Here is a 27,827-nt window from a genome sequence, read left to right on the forward strand (position 1 = left end):
GTGGTGGTCATTTTTTTTTTTACAAGCTGATTCTTTTTATCCCTTCCCCATATCAGTTTTTCAAAAAAGTATTGTAGACATCGGAAAATATACAAAAAATAGATATTTGATTAGAATTGTAAAAAAAGAAAAATTAATTGAATTATTCCTTGTATCTTCCTTACTGAAATTAGCCTTTTATGCAGAAATCATGACATTTTAGACTTCTAAGCATCAACCACAGGTTTATTATTGTCAATTAGGTGAGTTTATGATTTATGACCTTAGTATGGCCTTATGTTGTGACTGATGTCTTGAAGGAGGTAGTACACAAAATGGGAGTATAGGAATAATTGCAGCACTGTTGATCATGTCAATATAAACTCTTCTGTATTTTGTGATGTGGTAAATCTATATTTTTTTTAATTGCCAAGGTAACCATAAATCTAAAGAAATTCCATTGTTTCTATGTTAGTGATTAATACTTGCGACTGACCCATTGGCATATTCAGTGAAAAGTGTCTGACATAGGTAGTGACCGTCTTTTGCATCTTGCAGTTGTTCAGGAATGAAGTTCATGAAGTAGTTTGTGGAAATTAATTGAAATTGTAATGCACATAGATTGACGGGCTGAACCATTCATTACTAAACTATTAAAGAAAAGTTTGGAGAAGCGCAGTAGAATCCTGACATTTCCATCTCACTTGACAAGGTGCAAGGCCTATATATTTTTTTTAAACTAGCATTTAGGGAGCGTTTTTCACGAGCACTGGATGTCTCAGTGCTTTACAACCAATGAAATTTGATGTATAGTCATTGTTGTAATGTAGGAAGCATGGTAGCTAATTTGCATTCAGCAAACTTCCACAAATAGCAATGTGACTGGATAATATGTTTTTCATGATGTGATGTTGATTGAGGGGTTAATGTTGGGCAGGACACTGGGAATTACTTCCCTTCTCCTCTTCAAAATTGTACCATAGGATCTTGTACATCCACTCCAGTAGACAGATGGAGCCTTGTTTAACCAAAAAATGGCATTTCTGACAGTGCAATGTTACCTCAGTACTGCATCGGAATGTCAGCCCTGATTTTTTTTTTTACGTTCAATCCCTGAAATACAACTTGAACTCCTCAGAACCTTATGATTCTGAGGCAAGTATGTGAACAGGTGGATTTCAAAGTAATGTTAAATGTTAGAAATTTCCCATATACCCCATTATATTGTTAATCCAAAAGTCTTGTCATTTAGCATACTGTAAGAAATATGTTCCAAAGAATATATTAATCTTTAGTGGACTAATTATGTTTCAAATTGTTTTTGAGAACCTGATTTTAAATCTTCTAGTCTTGTTCTGTATGTGTTGTCATGATGTTTCAGTATTTTTCACCTTTCCAAAAAAATAAGAATGTGTTGGACATTCCGTGTGATCTCGAATGACCAATATAACCCAGGGTATGTATGCTATATTTGCTGCATAAAAGGGTTAGCAGACTCTCTATTTGGAACATGAATTTTTGCAATGAATACAAGTTTTGAGACAATGCCTGAACTGACAGTTTTACAGTTGCCAAAATTTCAAAATACATGCTCTTTCTAAGTCGAGTATTCAAACCCGTCAGTATTTGGCTTGTGTCTGAAAGATGAAGAAACAGCAAAAATAAAAAAAAACTGGGAGTACAGATTGTAGAATTCCAGCATCCAGGCCACTTGGTTGATTATCTTTTTCCTTCACCTGTAGAATGTTGACATTCTTAAGGATCCTGAAACTGTAAAGCAGCTTGGCAGTATTCTGAAAACTAATGTTCGAGCCTGCAAAGCAGTTGGTCACCCATTTGTCATCCAGCTTGGTCGAATATATCTGGATATGTTGAATGTATACAAGTGCCTCAGTGAAAATATTTCAGCAGCAATTCAAACAAATGGTTGGTTGAATCTTTGTTAATTAAGAAACAAGTATTGTGATGTGAAATAATGGATGCATTATAAGAGAGCAATTGACTGAATTGTTTCAGTGCTTTTTGAGATCCTTATCAGGGTATTGGAATTTATTCTTTCTGAAGGAAGTAAAAATTGCCTTCTATATGTCTGTCAACTTAAAACATTAATGCTAATAGTGGCCCAATGCCAAGCATACGTTGCTTTTCAAGTTGTAAGAGTTTAAGGATGAGCAGGCATGTAATGACATCTGACTCTCGTAACCTGATCATCTGCAATTGTTGCAGCCAAATATACCTTGGTACAGTCTCAATAGAATGACCAGAGTTTGTGCATGTGGTTTGCTTTGATACATTTACAGGGGAGCTTATTTAGGGTTGTAATTTCTCACTAATTGGAGAGGACATTTGAAAAATGTTTAAACAATGTAAGGTGCAACAGAATAAATGTCTCTAATTTTCTAGGCCTATTATATTTTACTGATGTCTGTTATGTCGTAGGTGATGTGGTTACAAAACAACCTCTGATCAGAAGTATGCGAACAGTAAAAAGGGAGACCCTGAAGCTTATTTCTGGTTGGGTGAGCAGATCCAATGATCCGCAGATGGTGAGTGAGGAATGAATAGTAACTTCTTATAGTCATAAAGCTATGAATGTAGAAAAGTAAAATGTTACTTTCTTTTGTTGAAGTTGTAGCGTTTTAAGTGATGAGCACCTTGTGACCATTTGAAATGCATTGATCAAATATGCCCCACCTTTGGCCGTGCATCTTGTACTCCTATAAGATCAGTATATACTTTTTCCATACAAGCCATTCTATCCTCCTCCCTGAGAGACATTAGAAAATTAGTGGATGTTTTATGTTTTTTGGCTCATGCCCATGAGAGGCTTGAGATTACCCTACTAGTATTTTGTAGCACCCTTGGTCTTACCTGAATTCAAATCCTGATTTAATACTAAAGAGCTGACCCTCCTTAAATGCTGTGTTCTAATCATGATACAATAGCCAAAAAAGTGAAAGTGATAACTTGTATCAAATGGCTAAACATTTCGTCATTAATAAATTAGAGGGGCTGGCATTTTGATGCTGATTTTGCATATTTACTGAGTCTTGTCCCCATTTGCCCACATGAATGTAACGTTGAATATATTCAGGTGATCTTACAGCGGTTTGATATTTCCAATTCACCATCTTATTTCTCAGTTGATAATTACAAATAAACCTGCTCACTTTATGCATTGGCCATAGCAGCTCCATATCTTGGTTCCTGCCCTTTCTGCATATCTTTAATATCTGTACTTGCCAAATTTTATAAATGCAACAAGTGATTGTGCATCTTTAGCTTTCTGGAGTGTCCCATTCCAGCCTTGCAACCCTCTGAAGAAATTATTTCTGTTCTGATGAAAGCAAAACCTGAAACGTTAACTCTGTTTCTCTCTCCACAGATGCTGCCAGACCTGAGTCTTTCCAGCATTTTCTGTTTTTATTTCGGATTGTCAGTATTTGCAATATTTTACTTTTAAAGTTACTTGGTTTATTTTTCCTGCCATGTCTCAATAATGGCGTCATCTTTGCTGCCTTCCAATCCACTATAATTGCCTTGGAAACTATCAAGCTTTGGGAGGTTATAATAATTGAAATCTTAATTTCTCTGACTATATTAATTTACTAGCCTCTGGCAGCCATTTAAATCTGGAGATTTGCCTGGCTTCAATCTCAAAGTGTCATTGCTGTGCATTGTTTAATGTAGAGCAGCATTGATAAATGCCTAAATGCAGGTTACCTCCTAACTTTGGCACAAGTTAGGTCAATAAAGGCTGTAGTTAATTTACTTTTAAATGACAATGCTTTTGTAGCACAGGAGGAAGCTATTTGGCCTGTTGCATCTGTAAGCCACTTATCTCTGTTTAAAAATCTTACTTTCAAAATATTTAGCCACTTAACTCCTTTATATAAGCTATTTGCTGTTGCTGGATCAAAATTGTGGAGCTCCCCACCCCCCCTCCCCCAACAGCACTGTGGGTGTTCCTCCACCACATGGACTGCAATGGTTCAAGAAGGTAGCTCATCACCACCTCAGGGGCAATTAAGGATGGGCAATAAATGCCAGCCTCGCCACATCCCGTGAAAAAAATTTTTAAGAAAATTGGATTCTGCTTTTACTAGCTCTAACAAGACATTCCGTGACCTAATTGTCTTTTTTTGATGACCATTGAAAAGGCTTTCCACAATTTTGTTTATCCAAGGTCTTCATGACTATGTATCAGATCTAAGTTTTTGTTCTAATATAGTGACCTATGGTTCCACTAGTTGCTTAAATAAAGACATTAAGGAAACAAACAGGAGTAAGAAATATGATCCTTCAAGCCTGGTCCACCATAAATAAGCTCATGGTTGATCTTTTTCAACTCCACTTACTTGCCTAATCCCCATATCTCTTGATTTGCGTAGTATCCTAAAATCTATTGAATTGTCTTGTGTATATATTCAGCAGCTGAGCATCTGCAGCCCCCTGGGATAGAGAATTCTAAAGATTCCCAACCCTCTGGAATTCTCTACCCTAAAAGGTTGTGAATGTGTCATCATTGAATATACTTAATGCTGAGATAGACAAGAGTTTTGGTTTCAGGGAATCAAGGGATGTGAGGAGTGGACAAGGAGGTGGTGTTGAGGCCCAAGATCTGCCACATTGAATGGCAGAGCCGGTTCAATGGGTTGTATGGCCTTCTGTTATTCCTATTTCTCATGTTTTGAGTGATTTTCTTTTTCCTCATCCCTGTCCTAAATAGCTGACCCTTATCCTGAAGTGATGCCTCCTTAGTTCTAAACTTTCCACAGCATCTGTCCTATCAGCCCCTTTCAGAATCTCATGTTTCGATGAAATCACCTCTCATTCTCCTACACTGAGGCCCATTATACTCAATCTCTTCTTATAGGAGAATGTTGTCATCCTCTCAATCAATCTAGTGAACCTTTGCTGCACCCTTTCTGATGCACGGCCTTAAGTACAGAGACCAAAACTGTACACAGTACTCCAGGTGTGATCTTGTCAAAGCGCAGTACAATTGCAGAAAAACTTTCTTATACTTGTATTCTAGCCCCTCTGTAATAAAGCTCAACAACCATTTGTCTTCCCAATTACTTGCTGTACCTGCCAACTAATTTTGTTTCACGTACAGGGGTTTCTAAATTCCTCTGAAAACCACCATTGAGTAGTTTCTCACCATTTAAAAAAAAAACTGTACTTCTACCCCTACCAAAAAGAATAATCTCTCACTTCCACACATTATATTTCATCTGCCATCGTCTTACCCACTCATTGAACCTGTCTATGTCCCTTTGAGGACCTTTATGTCTACCTCACAAACATAATTTGTTACCCAGCTTTATATCATTTGTCAAGCTTGGATACATTCCACTCGATCCCTTCATCTAAGTCAGGCTTGTCCAACATTTTTCATGGGGAAGCCACATTTCTGTTTTTCTCACTCAAGGGGCCGATGAGCAAATTTTGGAAAGATTTTCAAAAAAAAGTTGAGTACGAAGAAAAACATTTGCTGAGAAAATGAAGCAAAAAATTGATTTAAAAAAAGTAATTAGTAAAGTTGATCATTAGAGTGTGAGCGGCTCAGTTTGTGTCTCCAGCTCACTCCCAGTCCCTGGGTGCTCACTTACTCACGTTCACCCAATGTGAGTGGGTGTGAATATCTGTTGGCATATGGAGATGAAGGTGAGTGAGAATTCTGAGACACTCTCGCATTCTCTCAGTCAATGTGCACACTCTCTCTTTCTCTCTCTCGTATGCTTTTGCAGAATCTTCAACTTCACTTACCTGTCTGACTGTCATTTTGAACAGTGGGTTCGGGTGCTACAATCCGGCATGTTGGACAAGCCTGATTCAAGTCATTAATATCGATTGCAAATATGAGGTCCCAGTACTGATCCTTGTTGCACCCCACTAGTTAATAGCCTGCCAACCTGGAAATGATCTAAAAAGAGAAAATGCTGGAAAAACTCAGCAGGCCTGGCAACATCTGTGGGGAGAGAAACAAAGTTAACATTTCAAATCTGTATGACTTCTTCAGAGCTGAAGAGAGGTAGAAATGTGATGGATGTTACATTGTTGGACAGGGGTTGGTTGGTGGAGCAGGTGGAGCAAAATAGAAGGTCAGGGATAGATGGGAGCTCAGGAGAGATTTGAGAAAGATGTCATGGGCACAAGACAAAAGGCGTATTAATGGTAGTGTTAAAGATTAAAGGCCTTGTAGCATAAAGGTAAGTTAGCAGAACGAGGGTCAGCACTCTGAAAGCAAAACATAAGAACAAGTTATAGATGGCTCTGTTGGAGGAGGGGGTTGGAAAAATAAAAATGGAGGAGCTCATGGGCTGAAGCTGTTAACTCAGTGTTAAGTCCAGAAGGCTGTAAGGTGCCTAATCGGAAGATGGGGTGCTGTTCCTTCAGTATGAGTTGGGCTTCACTGAAGATGATCTATTTATTCCTACTCTCTGGTATTCTTTAACCAATTCTCCATCCATACTGATATATTACACACAGGACTAATGGGGCTGAGAACTTTTTGTATGGTATCTTAGAGTGCTTTCTGAAAATCCAAGCATTACTACAACCACATATGTTTCCCATATAAGCGATCCTTGGTTATATTTTCAAACATTTCTAGTAGGCTTGTCAAACATGATTTTCCTTTTCACAAAACCATGTTCACTCCGCCTGATTGTATTATGATTTTCTAAGTGCTCTGTTACCACTTCCTTAATGGGCTCCAAGCATTTTTCCGGTGTCTTTTGTCAGGCCAAGTGGCCTGTTTTTGCTCTCCCTCCTTTCTTTAATAACGGTGTTAAATTGGTTACCTTCCAATTGACTGGGACCATTCCACAATCTAGGGAATTTTGGAAGATCACAGCTGTATGTCCGCTATCTCTGAAGCCACATCTTAGAACCTGAGGGTGTGGGCTGTCCAGTTTAGAGGATTTGTTGGGATCTTAACCTCAGTATTTTTTTCTTTCAATATTAATTGAAGTTCTCAATTTCATTAGACTCTTGGTTCTCCACTATTTCTAGTGTGGTTTCTTGATATCGTGGTTGAGTAAAGCACCCCAATTTGTATCCTAGACAGTATTCTAACTTTGGCCTAATCAATGACTTATGTAAGATTAATACTATCTATCTTTTTACTATTGCAGTTAATGCCTCTGTTTATAAACTCAGGATCCTATATGTTTTCTCCACCACCCACCCCCGCAACCGAACAGTTTAACAGCTTGTCTTCTTGCTTTGTACAGCTGAAACCTGAGTGTTTCTGACTTTAGTCTTTTAAAAAGTTTATATTTCCTCCCTTACTGTTCTGGAAATTATCGCCTCTCATTTCTCCATATTAAATTTCATCAGACATCTAAATGTCCAATTTGCTATCCTGTCAGTAACCTTCTGGTGCTGTTTACAGTCTCTTTCTGTTAACCACATTCCTTATTTTGTCATGAAAACATTTTGATAAAAGTAACAAGGCTTGAGGGTAAGCAGAATGAAAGGGCGGGGGGGGGTGTGTGTGTGTGTATGTGGAGAGGGAGCGTGTTAATTGGATCATGGCCAAAGGCAGTTTGCAATGATGCAGTTGAAAAGAGGTCAAAAGGGAAAATAATCAAGTTGAGTTGGCGGAGAAGGATGTATTTGGTTAAGAGGAATGGGAGAAAAGAGAATGAAAGGTCTGAGAGGCAAGGTAAGAACAGAGAGCAATGGTATCCATAACTTGCTCACGTACTTACTGCGGTTTATCCCAATCTTCAGTTTAGATCATTTGAAATTTGGTTCTACAAGTAAAATTTGGCAGGGGGTGGAGGGGTGGTGTGGAATCTTGTTCTTATACTCAAAAGGGCTGCAGGAGCTTTTGGCATAGGATCTGAGTTGTAGGTGAAGGTTGCCTGCATTCAGGACCTTTATACTAGCCAGGAGGGCAGTTGTGCCAGCCACATAGCCAAATTGAGAGCTGGGAACTGGTGTGTGTAGAAGCTAGCCAGTGAGAGAACATGACTATAGTGGCCTCACCAGAAGCAGATTAGGCCTGTGGCCAGTGGCAGCAACAAGGGGAGAAAAAAGTGGCCTTTTTACATTAAAAGGAAAGGAAAGAATTTATGAAAATGACTGACTGAGCTGGGTTTTTTTTTATTCATGGCCCATGAGCCAACCACATTGCTGCGGCTCTGGAGTCGCATGTAGGCCAGACCAGGTAAGGTCGGCAGATTTCCTTCCCTAAAGTGAACCAGATGGATTTTTACAACAATCGACAATGGTCATCATTAGACTTTTAATTCCAGATTTTTATTGGATTCAAATTCCACCATCTGCCATGGCAGGATTCGAGCCCAGGTCCCCAGAACATTACCATCGGTCTCTGGATTGCTAGTCCAGCGACAATACCACTATGTCATCACCTCCTCCATTTAAGCATCTAACAGCTCCTCTACAATAGCACTTGGTGGCTAGAGTCTGCAATTGTATGCAGACTCAATCCATTTACTCAGACTTCACAGTAGTTCTAATGTGACAGATGGGTACCAGTATCCATAGTATTATGGGACAAGCAAACTGTAACACCTTTCATATTGAAAGTCATTACAGTGACACCTACTGGTGTAACTGTTAAATGTGAACACGTAACGTTGGAATCTCCCATTGGAGGAGGTTCACAAGTTTTCAATGCTTCGCATGTCACACATACTGAAGTTAATGGGTTTTTATATGCAAATATGGTTACTTAAAAAAAACTCCTAAATTTGTGCATTTGGCAAGTGACGGAGGAGCAACGACTCATTGATATTTTTTCAAGGATGGTTACTGGTCAAAACCCTTCTATTGGTGCGGGAAAGTTAACTTTTCAATGTTGGTTATTATAGGTAGGTGAAAATTTTGTTCCTCCATTGCTGGATGCAGTGCTTATTGACTACCAGAGGAATGTACCAGCAGCTAGAGAACCAGAAGTACTTAGCACCATGGCAACCATCGTGAATAAACTGGGCGGACATATCACTTCTGAAATTCCTCAGATATTTGATGCTGTCTTCGAATGCACTTTAAATATGATTAACAAGGTAAGATTAAAGGATCATTGGATACCATTATCCATATTTAGATATTAAAATTGGATAGAAGAAAATATATGACATGAAAGGGGCTTTGGGAATTACAATGGTCACGCAGGATTAAAGTGTAAAAAATTCTAAAGAATTGGTGCAGTATTTTCACAAATGATAGCCGGTACAAGTTTTTAAATATTTACTCGTGGAATGTGGGATGGCAAGTCCACTTTTATTGCCCACTCAATGTTGCTTTATAAAGGTAAATGCTGATAATTGTGGTGGTGCTGCCTTGATGGTGTTAGATGAGAACTTTCAGGATTTTGTGCCAGTGATGTATGTCCAATTGTGTCTTGGAAAAGGAACTTTGAAGTCATATTGGGAGCTGTTGTCAAAGCAAGTTCGGTGAGTTAATGTAGTATGTCCTGCAGTCACTGTGTGCTGGTGATGGAGGGAGCTGGTTTTGATTCCATTGGCAGGGACATCAATCAGGGAAACTGTTTTCTCATGGTAGAGAGCTTCTTGAATGTTCTTGTAGTTGCGTCCATCTTTGTGTTTGCATCCATTTACTCAAGTGAGTCTTCCATCATACTCGGGACTTATTAGTGAGGTTTTAAGTGGTTAGAAATGAGCTAGTCTGCCTCTGCCCTGCTCTTATATCCATGATGTTGATGTGGCTAGTTCGTTTAAACTTCTGGTCAACCTGCCCCAATATGCTAATGAGATATTTGGCAATGGTAGAGCTATTTAAAGTTTTTTACTGGTGTTTCCAAGGAAAAGCTTGATGTGATGCAAAGATATACATTTCAGCCCAAGTCTGAACATTCCTCAGGCCCTCCCGTAGGCCAGCATAGTCTGCTTTGTAATCAAAGAAATTGACAATGTAGTTAATACCGAAATTCTCATGGAACAAACCATTCCCAACTCTCTTGACAAAGACAGATCTTTGAAGCAGCTGACAATGATTAGGTTAAGGGTTCTTCCCCAAGCAACTCCAATGATATGCTATAGCTTCTCACTACTATCTTGCCTTTGTCAGATAGCGTAAGTCCCGCCGTTTGCGGGGGTTTCATTCCTGTGAAAACTCTCTCACATCGAAATTGAAAATGGTGAACATACTTTGCAGTGGGAGCCAATTAAATAGGTTCCAGCTATCTTAAACTTTGACATGTATAAAGGATTAAAGGCAATAAATACTATGTTTTTAACAAATTTAAAGAAATTTACTGGAGAAATTGCTTAATAAAACAATAATCTAAAATTTGTTATACTTACAGTACTTTATTTGAGAGTAGAGGTGATCAGGAATTAAATCACCAACAACGAGCACCCACATACAAACAACAGATGATGTGCACTATCTAATGCAGGAAATACATCATGGATACCATCAGTTGTTTGTTTAAGCATCATCTGGGTGTATTTTCTTTCTTCGGCATTTAAGTTAGCTTCTATTTTCTAACATTCAAAACTGTGGATGAGTAAACATTTGGCCGCAGTGGGCGATCTGATGTACAAAGACTTTTGCGTGATAAGCGAATTCACGAAAGCGGAAGTTTTGAATGGGGGACTTTACTATGTTACTCCAGCCATTGAAGGATTTCCCTCTTGATTCCCATTGACCTCAGTTTTTCCAGGGTTCTTTGATGCCATACTCATTTGAGTACTACCTTTATGTTGAGGGCAGCTACCTGTGTATCATCTCTGGCATTCAGCTCTTATGCCACTATGGATCAAGGCTGTAGTAAGGTTTGAAGCATGATATCCTGGAACCTAAACTGAGCATGCATGAACAGGTTATTACTGAGTAGGTATGATTTAATGGCAATATTGGTAAATTACACAGATTTGCTAATTTACTAAAAGGTCAACAGAGCAGTAGTTGGCAATTTAGATTTATGTATGTAAGAAAAAGTGTAAATAGACTAATTTTCTGCAAGTAATTAGTAAGGCAAAGAGAATGTTAGCCTTTATTGCAAGGTGGATGGAGTATAAAAGTAGGGAAGTATTACTACAACTGTACAGGGCATGGTGGGACTGCACCTGGAGTACTGTGTACAATTTTGGTCTCCTTACTTAAGAAAAGGCATACTTGATTTGGATGCAGATCAGAGAAGATTCAGTAAGCTGATTCCTGAGATGTGGGCTTGGTCTTAAGAGGAAAGGTTGGGCCTATATTCACTGAAGTTTAGAAGAATGAAAGGATCTTATTGAAACATATATTTTGAGGGGACCTCATAGGGTGGATACTGAGAGGAGAGGATGCTTCCCCATGCAGGCCTAGAATTAGGGGGCACAGTTTAAAAATAAGAGGGCTCCCTTTTAAGACAGGTGAGGAAAGATTTCTTCTCTTGAGGGCTTTTAGTCAGTGGAATTCTCTGCCACAGAGAGCAGTTGAAGCTGGGTCATTGAGTATATTCAAGGCGAAGTTAGACAGATTTTTGATTGACAAGGGAGTCAAAGGTTATGGGAGACAGGCAGGAATGTGGTGTTCAGACAAAGAGATCAGCCATGATCTATTGGATGGCGCAGCAGGCTCGATGGGCCAAATGGCCTGCTCACGTTTCTTACAATCTTATGGTCTTAAGTTATTCAGCAGGTGCCAGCATCTTAGAGAAACTGTGACCACGGGGTGGTTAGTTTCGTTTTGGTGTGGAGGTATTTAGCATTATAGCCAGGATGCTGGCTGCCCATAGCCTCATTATATTCAATGCACTTAACTAATTGTCTAGTTTGGCTGGAATGCATAGTGTAGACTTTGGGAGGAGGCTGATTGGGATGACGTTTTTGGTTGGGGGCACTTGCAAATGCTTCAGCCTTCTATTTTGGCACTCATTTGAAAATGCTCTAACGTTTAAATATCAACTGTACAATTTACCCTAAATGTTTCGGGCAAATCCCATCAAGATGAACTTGGAATTACTGTAACTTGCATAGACCCTTGAGAGGAGGAGATCATTTCAATTGTCTTATTTAATTGAAAGATTTTTTGCTAAAATTTATGACCTGTAAATTATCCCAGGGTGTGCAGACTCCACTTGGGAATTTGTTTGAGACTCCCCAGACTGATTTTTGTGCGAGGCCCATGCAGTCGGTTAAGAAAGAGACAAAAAACATCATGACTGGGTATAAATTATAGAACCAGAGGTTAAAGGGCAATGTATTAATCTACCAATTCTCCTTGTACTCCTCTATTCAAATGAACTCTTAAAAATATTGAGTGCGATGCACACTTTATAAGTACTTAAAATTGTGTAATTTGAATTGCATGGTGTGGCTAATAAAAAATTGAAAGCAAATATGTAATTTTCTTCTAGGCTAGTATACTGGGGTTGCCTTAAATACTTAATTTAAAAATAAACCAACATTTTTCTCCTTTTATGCTAGATAGAATACAGTGGGTGCTTAGTGGACATTCTACGTATGTAATTTGGGATAGTGAGTATAGACTTTATATTTGGTGTCTGGGAACTTGGAATAGAGGCTATCAACTAACACAAAAACCTATAGATTTTTCCTCTTCTGTTATTCTGTCCAATTCAGTGAACACTGATTTGTTAAAGATATTCAAAATCATGAGGGGTAAATGAGTGCAGCTTGTAATTGAGTGGATACCTGGGAGTTTGGTGGGGGACTTTAAAGTGTTAATCTGGTTCTTGAAAAATCTAGTCTTGTCTGTAGTTAGCAGTAACTGGAAAGTATTTATAAGTAGAGTAAGTTTCTTGCAGCCTTTAGGCAAGGTAAACACTCTACTGAGAGTAGCTGAATAGTTAATTAGCTAACTGCAGTTCAGTTAGTATAAATACAAGGGTCTTTAGTGCACCTTGCAAATGAGTTCATCTTGTGACTGAGTGGCTACCTGGAATTTTGGTTAATTGGGGGGAGTTGGGGTGCTCCTTTGCTTTTCTAACTTTCACCCTGTAGGTATTGGTTCTTGCTCTATTACAAGGAAATAAGCTAGCTGTTTGGTGAGTATCTGGTAAATGCTTATAGTCTATTCTGTTCCTAAGGTATACAATAGTACAGGAACTGGTGGTAAGGTTAATAAAATATATAAAAAAGAAAAATATGTGAATAAAATAATTAACTAGTTAAACATATTAAGGTTGGCAGGACAGGTAGTGTGTGATAGCTGCAGCATGTGTGCACTCCTGGATAGCAGTATGATCCAGGACAGACATATCTGTGGTAAGTGTTTACAGCTCAAGGAGCTTTGGCTCAGAGTCATTGAGCTGGAAGCTGAGCTGCAGACACTGGCATATTAGGGAGGGGGAAAGCTACCTGGATGCTCTGTACCAGGAGACAGTCACACCATTTAGGGTAGAGTCTTCTGATTTGATCAATGGTCAGGGACAGGAGAGTGTGATTGCAAGTGAAGCAGCTAAGGGGACCTGGAGGGCAGAAGTGCAGGAAATTCAGCCTTTGTAATTGTCCCACAGGTTTGAGGTTTTCTCCCTCTCAGCTTGTTTGGATGAGAGAGGGGGGTGGTTGCAGTGTGGATAAGCTGATCGACTATGGTATCGTACAGGAAGCCATTCAAGTGGGGAGAGCAAAAAGGTGAGAGTCTAGAAGATGTGTTGTCTGTCTGGTTCCAGGGTTTGGGACATCTGCTCAGGGCTGGAGAGGAACTTAGAGTGGGAGGGGGAGAATCTAGTATTGTGATCCACGTAGGTAGCAACACCAACAACATAAGCGGGACAAGGAAAGAGGTTCTGCATAGTTAGTATGAGGAACTAGGTGCCAGATTGAGAAGCGGAACCTCAAAGGTGGTAATCTCTGGATTATTACCAGAGCCATGTGCAAATTGGCATAGGGAAAATAAGATTAGAGAAATGAATGCGTGGCTCAAAGACTGGCGTGATAGAAGTGGGTACCAGTTCATTGGGCTCTGACACCAGTGCTGGAGAAAGTGGGGGTTATACCATTGGGACGGTCTACACCTGAATTATGCTGGGACTGGTGTTTTAGCGAACCACACAACAAGGGAAGCACAGAGAGTTTTAAACTAAATAGTGGGACAAGGGTTCAAATTTGAGAAGATTTGGTAAATCAAAGAGTAGAGACAAGGCAAGAAAGAAAGCTATTAATACGGAAAATGATAAATAGACCGTGCCAGGAAGGGACAGAGTACAATTGTATGAGTAAATCAGTTGATAAGGCTAGAGGTTACAAAAATAATAAAACGACAAAACTAGAGACTCTGTATCTGAATGCACAAGACATTCGAAGCAAGACAGATGAACTGATAGTGCAAATACAATCTGATAGACATGGCTGCAGGATGACATAGAATGGGACCTGAATTTTGAAGGGTAAGTGCAAGTTAAAAATTTAAGATAGTAAAAAAAACTTAAAAAGCATATAATTGCACAAAGATGGGTGGCAGGTCAGAAGATTGAATAGAATATAAAATACATCAAAGAATGACTAAAAGATTGAGGGGAAAAATCAGAGTACAAGAGAAAGCTAGCTAGAAATAGAAGCTCTTACTGTTTTTCTATAGATATTTAAAAAGGACAGCTAATAAAGTGAGCGCTACTCCTTTAGAAAGTGAGTCTGGGGAATTAATAATGGAAAATAGCGATGGCAGATGAATTGAACAGATATTTTGCATCAGTCTTCACTATAGAGGACACAAGTAACATTCCAGAAGCAGCTGTAAATCAGGAAATAGAAGGGCCAGGGCTCAGGAAAATTACAATCACCAGGGAAGTAATACTGAGAAAACTGTCAGAGCTGCAGGCTGACAAGTCCCTGGGTCCTGATGGACTTCATCCTGAGGTCTTCGTGGCTAGTTGATGCGTTGGTTTTAATTTTCAAAAATTCCCTTGATTCGAGGAAGGTCCAATTGGATTGGAAAAGAGGGAAGGAGACAAAGTGGGAAACTACAGGCTGGTTAGCTTAACATCTGTCATAGGGAAAACGTTAGTAGCTGTTAAAGAAGTTATTGCTGGGCATTTGGAAAAATTCAAAGTAATCAGGCAGGGTCAGCATGGTTTTGTGAAAGGGAAATCATGTTTAAACAATTTATTGGAGTTATTTTGAAGAAATAACATATGCTATGGACAAGGAGGAACTGATGGATCTACTGTACTTAGGTTTCCAGAAAGCATTTGATTAAATGTCACATCAAAGGTTACTGTGGAAAATAAAAGCTCATGCTGTAGAGGGTAACACTGGCATGGATAGAAGATTCACTAGCTAACAGGAAAAAGAGTAGGCATAAATGGGACATTTTCTGGTTGATGAGATGTAATGAGGGATCAATGCTGGGGCCTCAATTTTGTACAATTTATAGAAATGACTTGGGCGATGGGACCGAAGATATGGTTGCTAAATTTGCTGATGACACAGCTAGGAAAGGGAAGTTGTGATGAGAACATATGGAGGCTACAAAGGGATATAGATAGGTTAAGTGAGCAGGCAAAGATCTGGCAAATGGAGTATAATGTGGGAAAATGTGAAATTGTTCATTTTGGCAGGGAGAATAAAAAAGAAGCATATTATCTAACTGGTGAGAAATTGCAGAGCTCTGAGATGCAGAAGGGTCTGGACATCCTATTGCATGAATTGCAAAAAGGTAGTATGCAGATACAGCAAGTAATTAGAAAAGCTAATCGAATGCTATTGTTTATTGTGAGGGGAATTGATTGCAAGAGTAGGGAGGTTATGCTTCAGTTATACAGGGCACTGGTGAAGACCACATCTGGAGTGCTGTGTACAGCATTGATCTCCTTATTTAAGGAAGGATGTAAATGCGTTGGAAGCAGTCCAGAGAAGGTCTACCAGACTACTACCTGGAATGGGCTGGTTGTCTTATGAAGAAAAGGTTGGTCAGGCTAGGCTTGTATCCACTGGAGTTTAGAAGAGTAAGAGACAACTTATACATTTCAATCAAGATCCTGAGGGGTCTTGACAGGGTGGATGTCGAAAGGATGCTTCCTCTTGTGTGAGAATCTAGAACTAGGGGCTACCTTTTAAAAATGAGGGGTTGTCCATTTTAAGACGGAGGTGAGAAGTTTTTTCTGAGGGCTTAAGAGTCTTTGGAACTCTCTTCCTCAAAAGGTGGCAGAAGCAGAGTCTTTGAATATTTTTAAGGCAGAGATAGATTTTTGATAACCAAGGAGTTGAAAGGTTATCAGGAATTGGTGGGAATGTGGAGTTGAGGTTACAATTAGATCAGCCATAATCTTATTGAACGGTCGAGCAGGCTTGAGAGGTCTAGTGGCCTACTCCTGCTCCTAGTTCACATGTTCATAAGTGGTTAAGATTTGGAATGCACATCCCAAGGGTGTGTTGGAGGCAGCTTCATCCCAAGGGTGTGTTGGAGGCAGCTTCATCCCAAGGGTGTGTTGGAGGCAGCTTCATCCCAAGGGTGTGTTGGAGGCAGCTTCATCCCAAGGGTGTGTTGGAGGCAGCTTCATCCCAAGGGTGTGTTGGAGGCAGCTTCATCCCAAGGGTGTGTTGGAGGCAGCTTCATCCCAAGGGTGTGTTGGAGGCAGCTTCATCCCAAGGGTGTGTTGGAGGCAGATTCAATGGTTCTGTGATTTGTTTGTTGCCATTGCTGTTACCTCATGGTTGAGGGTACTGTATTTCACAGCATTTGGTAATGGATGATGCTAAAATAAATGACACTGAAGCAATGAGAAACTGCAACCAGATCCTGTGTCTTTTAAGTAACGGTCAGTTGGTAGATTCAGTTCAACATGAATTCTTGTAACACAGTTAAAAGATGAAACAAGGAAACAAATGGATCATGCAAGATATGATAGTTGACAAGAGTTTTGGGGGTGGGTTGTGGTGTTTGTGAATATTTACTAGTGATTGGATGCAATAGAAAAGCAAAGAATGCTTTGCTGAGTTATATTGCTGTATAAAGCATTTAATTAGCCAGAATCCCAAATGTCATCTGACTACCGAATCATAGGAACAGAGACAAATATTGTAACTATTAGGAATCACTGAGAATTTCTTCACTAGTAAAAGATGCAGTTAATCAGGGGACACGGTTTCAGAGCAGAAAAATAAGTGAATATTATACTGTAGATGTCAGCACAAAACTCTACCTTTTGAAGCCTCAAAAACCTGTCCAAAAACAGGGGTCGACTTATACGCCAAGTGAAAAAAAAGAACTGCCAGTGTGAGTAGTCGCCAGCTTTGTTGCCGTGAAGGTCATTTGGCCCCTCCAGCCTGTGCTGCCATTCAATAAGGTCATGAGTGATCTGTTTGTTTCGAGTTTCAAGTTGCACGTTCCCGTCTATCCCCGAGGGAATCGATATACCTCTGCCTTAAAAATATTGTGACCCCGCTTCCACCGCCTTCTGAGGCAGAGTTCCAAAATCGCACGACCCTCAGGGAAAAAAAGAATTCTCCTTACCTCTGTCCTATAAGGGTAACCCCTAATTTTAAAACAGTGCCCCTTAGTTCTGGACTCACCCACAAGAGGAAACATCCTTTCCATGTCCACCTTAAGACCATTCAGGATCTTATATGCTCATAAGACAACCCACTCATTTCAGGTATCAGTCTAGTAAGCTTCCTCTGAACTGCCTCCAACACGTTTACATCCTTCCTTAAATAAGGAGACCAAAACTGTACACAGTATTCGAGATGCAGTCTCACCAATGCCCTATATAACTTAAGTATAACATCCTTCCTTTTATGTTTAATTCCCCTTGTAATAATAAAATATTAAAGCAAAGGATAAAGGTACTGTTCCCCTTAAGTTCCATGGCTGTGCAGCAGTCTTAAGGGACCGCAAAATAGAACAAGCTGGCCACCACAGCGAAGGAAAGTTGAGGCCAGCTTTCTTTAAGATAAGCAGCGGGCACTGTTGATTCATTAGTGACTGCAAAATCTAGGCCAAGGTCATGAGGTGAGTAGTTGAAAAAGGATGGGAGTGAGTCATTGAAAAAGGATGGACTTTGTAGGGAGGGTGCCTCTATCTTGCTAAAAGCTTTAATGTTCTGAACTTTGAGATGGTAAGCCATCGTATGTTGGTAGTTTCAAAAATGTATGGTTCTGCTGTTACCACAAGATGAGCTTTGCCCTCCACAAAGGAGGGGGGAAAAATTGTCGAATGAGGACTTTTGAAAGCATCCATGACCAAAATTAAACTGATGAACAAGATTAAACTAAATATTATTGCATAGTTTTATGAAAAGACCAGTGTATTTATTATTGGAATACCAAGAGTGACCATTTCATATCTTGAGGTTTTTATTTCAGACTTCCATTTAAATTAAGTTACAATTTCCCATTCTAAATATGTTAGGTTAATATATTGAAATTTGTCCACATCATGCCAAAAAGTGAAGGGTAATAGATTCATTGCCATGATCCCCCACACTCTGAACCTCCTCTCTGTCTTGAATGTATACTTAGTGGAGACTGTAGAACAAGAAAATGAGGACACAACTCTCTTGGGGGTAATTCTAGCATCCTGGGCACCAAGGATGGTGCATATATAACGTCGACAGATGAAGTGGGGGGAAAAAAACTACTAAATATGTTTCCTTTGGAAATTTTTTTTTCTTAAAATTCATCAGATGTTAAAGACAAAATTAATGAGCCCTTTTATTTTATCTCATTTCTTGCTGCTCCTGGGCTGTGCAGAACCTCTTCCCAAACTTAGCTAATTATAGGTTTTCACTATTCCCCTTTTGAGAAGTGACCAAGTTGGAGATTAGTGTGGCACTGGGTTAATGCTTTTTTTTAAATAACCTTTTCATCTTGCAGGAATGCAGTTCTAATCAGGAATCCTCAAGGGCACAGTAGCGTTTTATTCCTTGGTGTTCTAGAGATTTTAATGTTTGTATTCTCTTCTCGGCTGAATTTTTTGAAATTTCCAGTAATGTCTCAAAACTATTTTTTTTCATTTCAGGACTTCGAGGAATACCCTGAACATAGAACAAATTTCTTCTTGCTTTTACAAGCTGTAAATTCGCACTGTTTTCCAGCATTCCTAGCCATTCCTCCAGCACAATTTAAGCTAGTTTTAGATTCCATAATATGGGCTTTTAAACACACCATGAGAAATGTTGCTGATACAGGTTTGTTAAAATTATATATACTAAATTTGATAATTAAAATTAATATTTATGACAACCTTCTGCAACTAAATTGTTTTCTAATAACAGGTCTACAGATTCTCTATACACTGCTGCAAAATGTTGCCCAGGAAGAGGCGGCTGCACAAAGTTTCTATCAAACATACTTTTGTGATATTCTTCAGCACATATTTTCGGTTGTCACAGATACATCTCACACTGCTGGTAAGAACTTTGTCTGGGTAGCAATAGTGCATATTTGTTTTAACTGCTTTTGAGCTTTGTTGCAGTCAACTGAATATTAGTTACATCTGCTATTAACAAGTTGAAGTATAATTGGTATAGAACAGGTTTGTCCAGCCTGCAGAAGCCCCTCTATGTGGCCACCGGATCAATGGGGAAAATGCTGGTAAGGCAGGTTGGTGAATTTGAAGATTTCTGCAGGGGACTGACTGTTCCTCTAATCACAGTCTGTTTCTTCCGCATTTTCTGCTGATAGACTCAAGCAGCAAACATGGGAGAGAAATGGGCTATGTGAGTGCATGGGGCCTCCGCTCACCACACACTCCTGTGGCTCCGGCTGCGTTCTTTTCCTCCCTCACCCCAACCCTGCCCCCAAATCTCTTGCCGTTCCTCTTGGTGTTCTAGGCCTCAGACCTCACTCCAGTTCCCTCTTCTGCTCTCATTGCACCTATTCGCTAAATCAGCTGGGCATGAGTGAGTGGCTGGGTGAGGGGGCTGTGTGCGTGCGTGGGATGAGTGTGTCTGACTCACTCCCAAGTCTCAGGGTGAGTGAGCCGCTTGAGACTGGTATTGAGCTGCACACATACACTCACCCTTTCACACTCTAATGCTTGCCTTTATTTGTGACTTTTTTAAAAAAATTATCAATTTATTATTTTTTCTTTTTGCTCAGCAAGTTTTCTTCTCCTACGTCAGCTTTTTTTCCGAAATTCAATGTTGTTGAAATTTAATGTTGTACCAAACCTTATTTTTCTGAAATTTGCTCATCGGCCCCCTGCGGTTCCTTCCCCACCCCCCCATGCAAAAAGGTTGGACAAGCCTGGTATAGAAGTTTGATTTGGAAACTAATCTACATGGGCATCTTCTAGAAGGAGATTTAGTTTATGTCTGCTTTGGGTATTTTCTGGTTGTACAGTAAGTCCTTGCTTAACGTTGACTTGCTTAACATTAATGTAGTGTCAATATATCCATTTAATGTTGCCAGTTTCACTTTAACGTTGTTTGCCACAGACTTCCTCTTCTGTGGCTATCTGCTTACATGACCTTTCCCACAGTGGTTTCGCACCCGCCTTTAGTTCCTCTTCTTCCGCCCCCTTTGTTTTTGCCTTAGTTCTTGGAGTCTGTCCTCAGTAACTTCTGGCTCCAGTTCTGAACTTGCACTACAGTCCTGGGCTCTATTTAGTGGCAGGAAGTTCACTGGTGTAGGTAGTCCTGGGACTTCAGCTGCTTCTGCGCGAACCAGCATCTGACACTGGATGGAGCCTAGGCAATCTAAAACAGGCTTGTCCAGCCTTTTCGCTCAGGGGGCCGAGTGTCGGATTTTCTCTCGCTCAGCTGGGGTGGTGTGGGGGGGGTACAGGGTGTGAATTGCAAGTTTTGGAAAGAAAATGAAATGGGCTCAGAGGAATTGCAATTTATCTTGCTGTTATTCCAAACAGCACACATGTGCATCACTATAATCAAGCTGAGATGAGAAGACTAACTTTTCATCTTACCTTCTATGCACTTATTCAATAAAATAGAGGACACCTGGGATCTCCCAAGGTCCGGCCTGCCATCAGTGAGCACCCCCGCTGCCAGTGTAAATTAAAATTGAGGCCGCCCGAGGTCCAGGACTGCAACTCTGAGCAACCCCCTCCTCTCAGTGAAAATTAAAATTAAGGCCGTCTGGGGTTATTGAGGGCGAAGCTCCAGAGATTGAGGTGGGTGCTGTCACCACTAAGCAAACCCCTGCCCATCAAAATTGAATTTGAGGCTGAGGCCAAGGTCGCCACTCCCCCAAACCCCTCGCCAGCTCTGGCCACCACCCACCAAACTACCACCATTAGGTTCAGTCACCAACCCCCCGCCCAAAGCGTTGATCAACCCAGGACCAAGCACCCGCTCCCTGCTTGCCTGTGGTTCTGAGCCCCCAGGCCAGAAATGGAGACATTAATAACTTATCCAGCATCTGATGATGTGATGCTCACCCAATCATAGTTCTACCCTACATTGGCTGCTGATAGGCTCACTAATGGCTGCCTATGTAGGGTGGAACCAGCCTGTGACTGGATGAGCAGGTTCTGAGCATTTTTCAAAATTCTGTTTGGGATGTCTTGGATCGTTGACTCTAACGACGTGGTGGACCAGGTAAAAATGCCTCAGGGGGTGCATCTGGCCTGCGGGTCAGGCCTTGGACAATCCTGATCTAAAAGTACTGTAAGTAATGTTTTGGAATTTTATATTGTATTTCTCATATTAATGTATTTTTTTTTGCAAGTTATTTCTGCTAGGAGTTCAGGGCTGTATATGTATGACACAGTATTTCAACTTGGATGTTGTTTTTTTCTGGGCAAGAAATGACTGAAGGAACCCAAATCTGGCTTTAGCATAGGTTCCCATAGGAATCAATGATTCAGCTAAAATCGTGACTTTCAGGAGCACAACTGCAACTTTTAAGTGAGGACTCCGTGTATTTGTATGCCCAGTAATGGATGTGACCAACCCTGGTGTCTTCTCACTTGTTCCTGCACTGACCTTCACCTGGAGAATACAACAAAATAGGATATTAGAAGCTGGTAACAGGTTTTATTTTTTGAAGTCTAAATACCCATTGTAGCAAGATTGGGTATTTTAATTTTCTTCTTTTAATTTGATTTCAGAATTCTGTATCAGAAATGCAGCAAAATTTGTTCAAGTAAATTGTGCTAGGTTAAACTTGCTTTTCAGTGTCCAATGGAAAGAACGATTGATTGTAAGTTAAGTTTAGTCAGTTGATCTGATATTCAGTGCTCATGAACCTGATTTTGTTTCTCTTTCTTGTACTACTGCTCATTCAATGTTTATTTGTAAAAGATGGCTTCAGTTTGCACTGCCACACCTCCGTTAATTGGGAATTGGTTCTTAATAGGGTACAGTTCCACAGGGGCCAAAAGCCCCCTGGTGCTTTGCCTAAGTGCTGACCAAGTATTTGACAGTGTATGGAGACTACTATAGCTGAGCCCAATCTTGTGCGCACTCGTATTTACATATAGATTTTTGATCTTGGATAGTCCTTGGATAATGATGAGGAATAGTAACCTGGGCTTTTTTTCCTTGTCAATTACTATATGGCTTACTGTAGCTTCTCAACAAGTATTTCTGCTAGAATCAACTTTAAACAATCCAGAAATCCAAGTCTGGGTTTTGGTATTTATTGCTTATTGACAGCATGTTTATTCAAGACCATCAGTACATCTCGCCTATTATGACTAGCAATTAAACAAGCAGCAATTTTGTAGTTGTCATTTGACTCTACATACCAATTCTGGATTAAATTCATCTTTCGCGTGAATTTTTCTTAATTTACAGAAACTAAATGCAAATAATTTGTGCAATTAACTAACATTTTTGAAATCATTAATTCTTTCTAACCTAACACTTTATGGCAAGTCTGGATAAAGGCTGTTAAATGGAGTTTGATACTTATAGAAAATTGGCATTTTGGACAAACCATTATATAATGGGGCCATGGAAAAATAGATTCACAAAGATAATATTGAAGATGTAATAATCTCGAATATTGGGACTATATTCACTGGAGCAGCGAAGGTTAAGAGTAGGTCTAACAGAAATGCCCAACAATATTGAAGGACTTGAGATTATAAAACTAAAATATTATTTCCATTGGTCAGTGAATCAGAATAAGTGAGCATAAAATTAGGATTAGCACCAGAAACATGAAGGTTGTTGGACCTTGCTGTTGACTGCTGAATTTCCTACATTTCAATAGTGATTACACTTCAAAAGGACTTCACTCATTGTAAAACACTTTGGCCCATCTTGAGGTTGTGAAAGGCATCATATAAACAGAAGTCTTAAAAGCTAGGAGGAATTTTTTTAACACAAAGGATTGTTGGAACATGGTATAGATTACCACTCAAATTTTAGTGAAATTGACTAGAGAACCTTACGTCTATGTCAGATTAGAAAATATCTTTAGTGCTATCCACTGATTCTTAAACATGACTATTGGTATCCACTGTGGAGCAGGAGTAACATTGGTAAAACTGTAATTGCTGAAACTGATTCAGTATTTACTGGAGTTTGATAAACTTTTTTTTAAAAGTAGAACTAAAGCAGGAAAATGGGACTAATGAATTACTCCAGTATGACTTAACAGTGGTAAAGACGTATATGAATGGTGGAAATGGCTTTTTGTATTTAAATTTATGGACACGTGTTCAACATAAACTGTGTAAACAAATATTTGCAAAATTGGGAAGCCAAATTTTATTTTGTAATTTTAACAATTTATTTAATGGGAAATGTTGAAGCACAACCTGTTCAGTGTGTTAACTTTCTAATAGGTAAAAAATTTAAAGTGAGGAAGTATTAGTAAAAACTAACTGGATTATGCAGTAATGGTATTTTCATCTAATGATAGTGTATCTAAGATACAGTTACACAATCTGCAGTATTTCCAGTGTATTGGGTGGGGAGGGAAATACTTGAAGTGGTGATATTCCAAGCCTAGTTAGGCTAGTTTGTGTCTTAGCTGCACAGAAATCAACAACTTGTTTTCATACATTAACATCCCTTTTTTACATTATAAGTTTAATCTACAAAACTTGTGATATGTGGCATTTAATACAAAAAATGCTGCTTAGTCATAAGAACAGGCAAAGCACTTCATGGGTGTGAGGAATACTAACAAACCTAGAAATTAAAGGCTAGAGTCAGGGGAATGGAGAGTTTGGACAGTGTAGGGCTAGAGAAAGTTACTGAAACGGAGGGATGAGGCCAAGAAAGAATTTCAGGATCTGGGCAAGAACTTTAGAATTGAGCTTTGGAGGATGGGAGCCAATTTAGGTTACTGAGGACAGGGTGATGGGTGAAAAGAAGTTGGGGCTGTATATCATACAAAAATTTGTGATTGCTGCAGCAGTTAATTCCATTGCACTGTGTGGCATGTTACAGTTGTAAATTTAGATTACTTGTAACTGATTTTACAGGTTTAAACTAATCTTCACAATCTGCTAAATTGAAAATTGTAGATAAATATTAATGTTTTCATAATTGCACCTGAAGGTCTATGTTCATGTGAAAGTTGATTCTTAACATTCTGTATTTGTCACTTTTTTGTAGGTTTGACAATGCATGCATCAATACTTGCATACATGTTTAACCTGGTGGAGGAAGGAAAAATATCAGTGCCCCTTAACCCAACAAATCCTGTCACTAATCATGTATTCATTCAGGATTATGTGGCCAATCTATTGAAGTCTGCTTTTCCACATCTACAAGAGTAAGTCGGTCTTAACTGATTTAAAGCAAGCTTTTTTAAATCATTATTTTGCTCCCTAACTGAAATTTTCTTTTTCTAACAGGGCACAAGTGAAATTATTTGTAACGGGGCTTTTCAGTTTAAATCAGGACATTGCAGCTTTTAAAGAGCATCTGAGAGATTTTCTTGTACAAATCAAGGTAAAGAAGTTCAAGTCTAATCAAAAGATTTCAGACTATAGCGAAACCTCATCCAAGATAGCTTCATATTTAATTACTGTCATTCGTGAGTTCCAGGCTTCATGGCTAGAATCTTCGGCGAGCGGGCACGATGACGTCGGGCGTGTGTCCCAACGTCACCGCGCGTCATTCAGATGTTCAGCAGGCGTGCACCCGAGTCAGCTGCATGCCCGCCGAACTGTCAAAGGCCTATTAAGGCAATTTAAATACCAATTAAAACTGAGCTGCCCATCCAACCTTAAGGTTGGCGGGCGGGCAGGCAAAGAGCCCAGGCGACCTGCGTATTTATCATGAAACCTCTTCCACGGGCAGGATGAGGTTTCATGAATGTATTTAAAATTTTATAAAAAATTTTAATAACATTCATAGATAATGTCCCAGCTCATGTGATACTTTCACATGAGGGAACATGTCTTAATTTTTTTTCTTAAAATTTTCAGAGCTTAAACTTATTTCCCTGAGGCAGCTCTGTGCCTCGGGGATTTCTACGCTCTTTCAGGCACATGCGCGAAAGAGCGCGCTCCCCTACTCGGCCTATCCCCCCCCATGCCAGCACAGGGCGCGCTCAGCACTTCCAGGCACGCGTCACGCCGGGCAGGCCTTAATTGGCCCACCCATGTAAAATGGTGGCACCCAGCCGATCACGGGCGGCGATCAGCTGCGCTCCCGCCCAACTCCCCCGATGGGGAGAAAATTCTTTCCCATGAAAAGTATTCATAAACTTGCATGGAAAGCTGAGAAGTATTGGTTCTTACTAGCAGGATGGTGAGCAGAAGGGTTTTTTCAGTTTTACCAATGTTACTCCTGCTCCACGGTGGGCCCCAATAGTCATGGTTAAGCATCAGTGAGTAGCACAAAAGATATTTTCTTATCTGACATAGATGGTATGTCTCTCTAGTCAATTTCATTAAACTGAGTTGGTGCCTACTGAATCTTATATTAGGTATGAATGTAGATTATTCTTCTGTAGAGATTTCATTGTTAAATTTAACAAAACCACTCCATTTTAACTGTCCTGTTTACAGAAATATATCTTCCATGTCTGATTATGAAACTAGGGTTCATTCCTGATCTGTTTCCAGTTTTGTAAGCAAATAGAATTTGGTGACTTGATCTCTTTATTGAAAGGGTGAAGACATGTCATTCTCAACTGAATTGTTTGTGTATGGAGCTTATTTGAATGAGATTTTACTTTATATGGTACGTGTAGTTACCTTTTTAAATGGACACCTTAAGTAAAACTTGCCTGCCCAACATTAAACACTGTACAATTACAGATTTGTCTTAAGAGCTACACTACATGGTGTGTTTAACTGCTATGAATGCAGTTCAGAACCAGAAAGTTTCAGATTTGAATCCTTGTCTTGCGTTATCGACATCATAGCTGGGGTGGGTTGGGGGTCCTTCTCGTTGCTGACCAGTGATTTTTTTGCTTAAACAAATGTATGTTTATAATATAATAGATTCCACTATGATGTATTGCATGATAGAATACCCTTCCAGTGCCTACTACTGGTAAGCTTGCACATGAATGCTCATTTGAAGGAAGTAATAAGGAACTACTAGATTCTTGAGCTCTGCCCAGCTCATCTTTAAAATTGAAAATGGTAGGTTGGAAATGTAAATGTAGTGAGAGCTACTAGAAAGCGGAATAAGGAGCATTGGAGATTACTGCTTTTGCAGCTGAATAGTGGAATTGTTCCAAGATGGTTATGAAAAAACATTTTTTTAAACTGGGGTATTATTTTTTCTCCTTTTTGTTACAAATGTTTTTGTTTGCAGGAGTTTGCTGGAGAGGATAGTGCTGATTTGTTCTTGGAAGAAAGAGAGGCTGCATTACGGCAGGCCCAAGAGGAAAAGCATAAAATTCAGATGTCTGTTCCTGGTATTCTTAACCCACACGAAATTCCCGAGGAAATGGTTGATTGAGAAATATGGAGTAAACCAAGTTGTGCTATTTCTTCTGTTCAGCCACTATTAATGTAGCTTTGCAGAATGTAATCGCACATCTGTGTTGACCAAAAACAATGCCAATATGTGTATATTAAATCCTTTGTCACCTGGTAGCTCTTTTTACTTAGTATGCAATTTCTATGGCAGTTTTCATGTGTAATACCTTTTTTCCATTGTTATAAATTAAAAGTTTTGTCATCTTTGTTTAGATTTGCATGCAGTTGTATGAATTAAATCACTTTTTAAAGATCACTTGTGCCCCATTTTATGGTTTTGGGAGGGGGGGAAACAGAGGAGAGCTGAAAAGTGGACTTTGCTTGTGCCTCTGCTTGCAAAGTGTACAACAGATATAGGAATTATTTTCTGTAATTGATCACCAATCTCTTAAATTAGGTGTGTGTTACTTTGTTGTAGCATAGCCTTTTTTGCGGCCTAGAAATGAAAGTGATCTGTGGAAAAACACATTCAAAGGGTTGTGTGTCAGGCATGTCCCAGTGCTGCTTTTCAATTGTATCCATGGGTAGTTGGAAGAAATGGTAATGCTTGACTGAATTAATGCAATTCTAGCCAGATAAGTTTGCGGCAAGATCATGTGCATATCATCCCAGTGTAAAGCATCTTGAATGACTTGGGAACACAGTACACTTGGTTATTTTTTATGAATTTTTTTTGTGTATGTATGTGCTGTCGCTTTGTCGACAACAGCTTTTTGTTTTCCTCAATGAGGAGTGTTGCTCATTTGTGAGCCTTCATTAATTCTAAGTGAAAGTGGTTAAATATTTATCGAGTTAGCATAGGCTGCATCTTTATAAACAGCTCATGAAAATACTGATGGCTTTTGATGACTTGTACTAATTTACATTGTTTACCATGCTGTAGTGCTTCCAGAACACTACTTAAGAGCAAAATAAATTTGGTTTACATTTAAAGTATGTCTTCTGACCTTGATGTTCATTGTTTTATTTTAAAATTGACGTGACATTTTTCAAACTTATTTCACTGATGCATTATCAAATTTTGACAAGTTGAAGTTTTAACAGTGCTGACATTTATCCATTAATTCCGGGCCACATTTGCCACAGTGTTTATT

General features: G+C 39.5%; 1 protein-coding gene across 4 annotated transcripts in view; it reads left to right on the forward strand.

Annotated features, from left to right (window-relative positions):
• LOC121269313 (exportin-1) overlaps nucleotides 1–27,666 on the forward strand; it is a 59,854-nt gene extending 32,188 nt beyond the window's left edge. For all 4 annotated transcript variants that reach the window (XM_041173875.1, XM_041173869.1, XM_041173858.1 and 1 more), the window contains 8 exons: nucleotides 1,722–1,905; nucleotides 2,419–2,525; nucleotides 8,829–9,023; nucleotides 18,892–19,060; nucleotides 19,148–19,282; nucleotides 24,407–24,566; nucleotides 24,649–24,745; nucleotides 26,567–27,666. In XM_041173875.1, the coding sequence (XP_041029809.1) occupies nucleotides 1,722–1,905; nucleotides 2,419–2,525; nucleotides 8,829–9,023; nucleotides 18,892–19,060; nucleotides 19,148–19,282; nucleotides 24,407–24,566; nucleotides 24,649–24,745; nucleotides 26,567–26,713 (1,194 nt within the window). In that variant the 3' untranslated portion in view covers nucleotides 26,714–27,666. The remainder of the gene's footprint in view (nucleotides 1–1,721; nucleotides 1,906–2,418; nucleotides 2,526–8,828; nucleotides 9,024–18,891; nucleotides 19,061–19,147; nucleotides 19,283–24,406; nucleotides 24,567–24,648; nucleotides 24,746–26,566) is intronic.
• Nucleotides 27,667–27,827: the final 161 nt, after the last annotated feature.

This window comes from Carcharodon carcharias, chromosome 2, assembly GCF_017639515.1.
Source record: "Carcharodon carcharias isolate sCarCar2 chromosome 2, sCarCar2.pri, whole genome shotgun sequence".
NCBI classification, from domain to species: Eukaryota; Metazoa; Chordata; class Chondrichthyes; order Lamniformes; family Lamnidae; genus Carcharodon; species Carcharodon carcharias.